The sequence below is a fragment of the Sphaeroforma arctica genome (genome assembly GCF_001186125.1).
Source record: "Sphaeroforma arctica JP610 unplaced genomic scaffold supercont1.2110, whole genome shotgun sequence".
In the NCBI taxonomy this organism is placed as follows: Eukaryota; class Ichthyosporea; order Ichthyophonida; genus Sphaeroforma; species Sphaeroforma arctica.
Genome location: NW_014038448.1, coordinates 6,253 through 8,623, shown reverse-complemented (window position 1 = coordinate 8,623; position 2,371 = coordinate 6,253). Strand labels below are relative to the sequence as shown.

General features: G+C 40.7%; 1 protein-coding gene across 1 annotated transcript; it reads left to right on the top strand.

Moving 5' to 3' along the window:
• Positions 1–191: 191 nt before the first annotated feature.
• SARC_12164 (hypothetical protein) lies at positions 192–935 on the top strand (the record flags this gene model as incomplete). The annotated part of the gene is made up of 1 exon (XM_014293736.1): positions 192–935. The coding sequence occupies one exon, from the start codon at positions 192–194 to the stop codon at positions 933–935; it is 744 nt and encodes a 247-aa protein (XP_014149211.1).
• Positions 936–2,371: the final 1,436 nt, after the last annotated feature.

The following is a 2,371-nucleotide window of genomic DNA, read 5'->3' as shown; positions in this document are numbered from 1 at the left end:
ACATACATACATACATACATACATACATACATACATACATACATACATACATACATACATACATACATACATACATACATACGTATATATATATATATATATATCATACACACATTCAATCTAAGCAGACAAACAATATCAACAATACAAAAACTCAATTCAGAGTGCATTGTATATATAAAAGTTAAACTATGAAGCGCTTCATAGCTATGCTTACCGCGGCTGTTCTGCTTACGTGGTCATTCATCGCGTCTCTTGTCGGTCTCGTATCTTTTCACTGGTGGTCAGGACCGGGTGGCTTTCAACTGGGCATAGCTTCGAATTGTCAAGAGTTTGCGGAGAGTGATGTTAATGGTTTGACATTCAACAAGTGCGTTCATTATAACATTGGGGCCTATAGTAATTCAACAGAGACGTGGATGGCGGGACTGCTGATAGTTTCTATCCTTAATGGTGGCATATGCTTGCTCATAATGCTTTTCAAGACCATTTTCATATTCTGTTGCTACAATCTTGCTGGACCATCAACAGCAACCTTCACGGTCATCCAGGCGCTGCTGATCGTTACAGTATGCATACTCGTGGGTAAGAACTATGGATTCGAGTATCCCGAAGGAGCAGATTCCTTAGGTGCTACATACTATATCGTTATATCAGCCGCTGTTGGAAGTATGTGCGCTGCCGCATTGACAGGCGTGGATACAATAAACAATCGCAGGGAAAAAATGACTAAGAAGAGTAGCACCGCGCAAGGGGTAGAGCAGCCACCAATGAATATCACCAATGTCAGCAACGCCCCGTCAAACATGCCGCAGCGATATACAGGCGGGAATAAGGAGAAGAAACTGCAAGATATATACGCCGTATATATACTCAGATTGCAAGATATAATAGTACCGATAGATAGTAATGCGATATTTACTGTTACTAGTTAAGAAGTTAAAACAATATACTGAATATTCCAGCGCCACCACTATCAGAGCACAAATGGCTATTTTTTCGGTGAATGTAGTCTATTTTGGCCAACGGAGCGAGTTGAGTCGTCCACAGGTTTAGAAATATTAAATGAATATGCTTTCGCATGAATGCATTGCCGTACCTAATCATTAAACCAAACACATGAAATTGGAGCGTTCGTACATTTAGTTTTGTACAAGAACATAATGTTATTGTCCATAACTGTATGTAGATACAATTTGGGAACATTGACAATTAATAAAAAGTACAATGTCGCCCTATAAAGTTGTTCATATAACCAATATCTAGACAAGGATGCACCTGGGTGTTTCATCTTGATTAGTAGGTTTACACGCTTTCATTCATAAAAAGGAAACTGATGTAAGTTTCACGTACGCCTTCGATCGAGCTTTATAGTAAGTTCTCAATCCAGGTATAAATGCGACATTATGGCCTATTTTAATGCTCTGCACTCATACCTGAAATAAGATATGTACATCAGTTTAATATATCTACACCTATGCAAGTCATTTATAGTAAGAATATTTTCAGTGTGGGTGCGTGCATTCATGTCTTAGAGCCTCTCTCCATGAACTGGCCAGACGACGTGGATATGCCTATCGGTATAGCTCATAGTCATTCACAACCCCGTTTTAATCCACGCGAGTCAAGCCTTACCCCTGTGCTTGGCTTTTGAGAGTGTTATATACACTTTACCAAGCAGGGCTGTAGAGAGCGTAATATACACCTAGTGCTCCTCTCTGATCGATGAATACCCTTCTCACTCCAAAGTACTATAGCTTCGCTCCAACAATCCATACCAAACACGGCTTATTCGAGGGATTGCTTTCCTGTACATGCCTACAAGCTTCATACTTATTACTACAATGCTCCATACTTATTACTATTCTACAGGCCGTCATTATTACCATTTTGAAATAGTGTGTGTGTCATGGCAGACGATGCCTGGCGACCCGACTACCAACAGCGGAAAACATTGTGAGCGCTGTAGCATATCTCTCGCGTACTAATTACATATAGCAGTACCCTGTCTACCAATACCTCTGACAGATCTGTCACATCGACATATCTGACACATCTGACCGTACTCGAGATTGGTACCCATCAGACCGCAAACTTCAGGGCCTTATTGCGCCTATTCTATTTACATCCCTGAAGCGTTCCATTGCGCTACGATCTTTCACATCTGTCTTTGATGTCCGTTGATTGATCGTAGAACATAGACAATACTCTTAGCACCAGCACGAAGTCTCACGGTGGGCCTTTAATACTATTATGAATATTTGTTACACTTGTCGATGATGCTCTGGGGGTGGGAGCGGAAAAGAAGCCCTTTCAAGTCCATTGTAATTATCATAACCTACTTTTTCCAATGGTGCTTTGGGGATATATA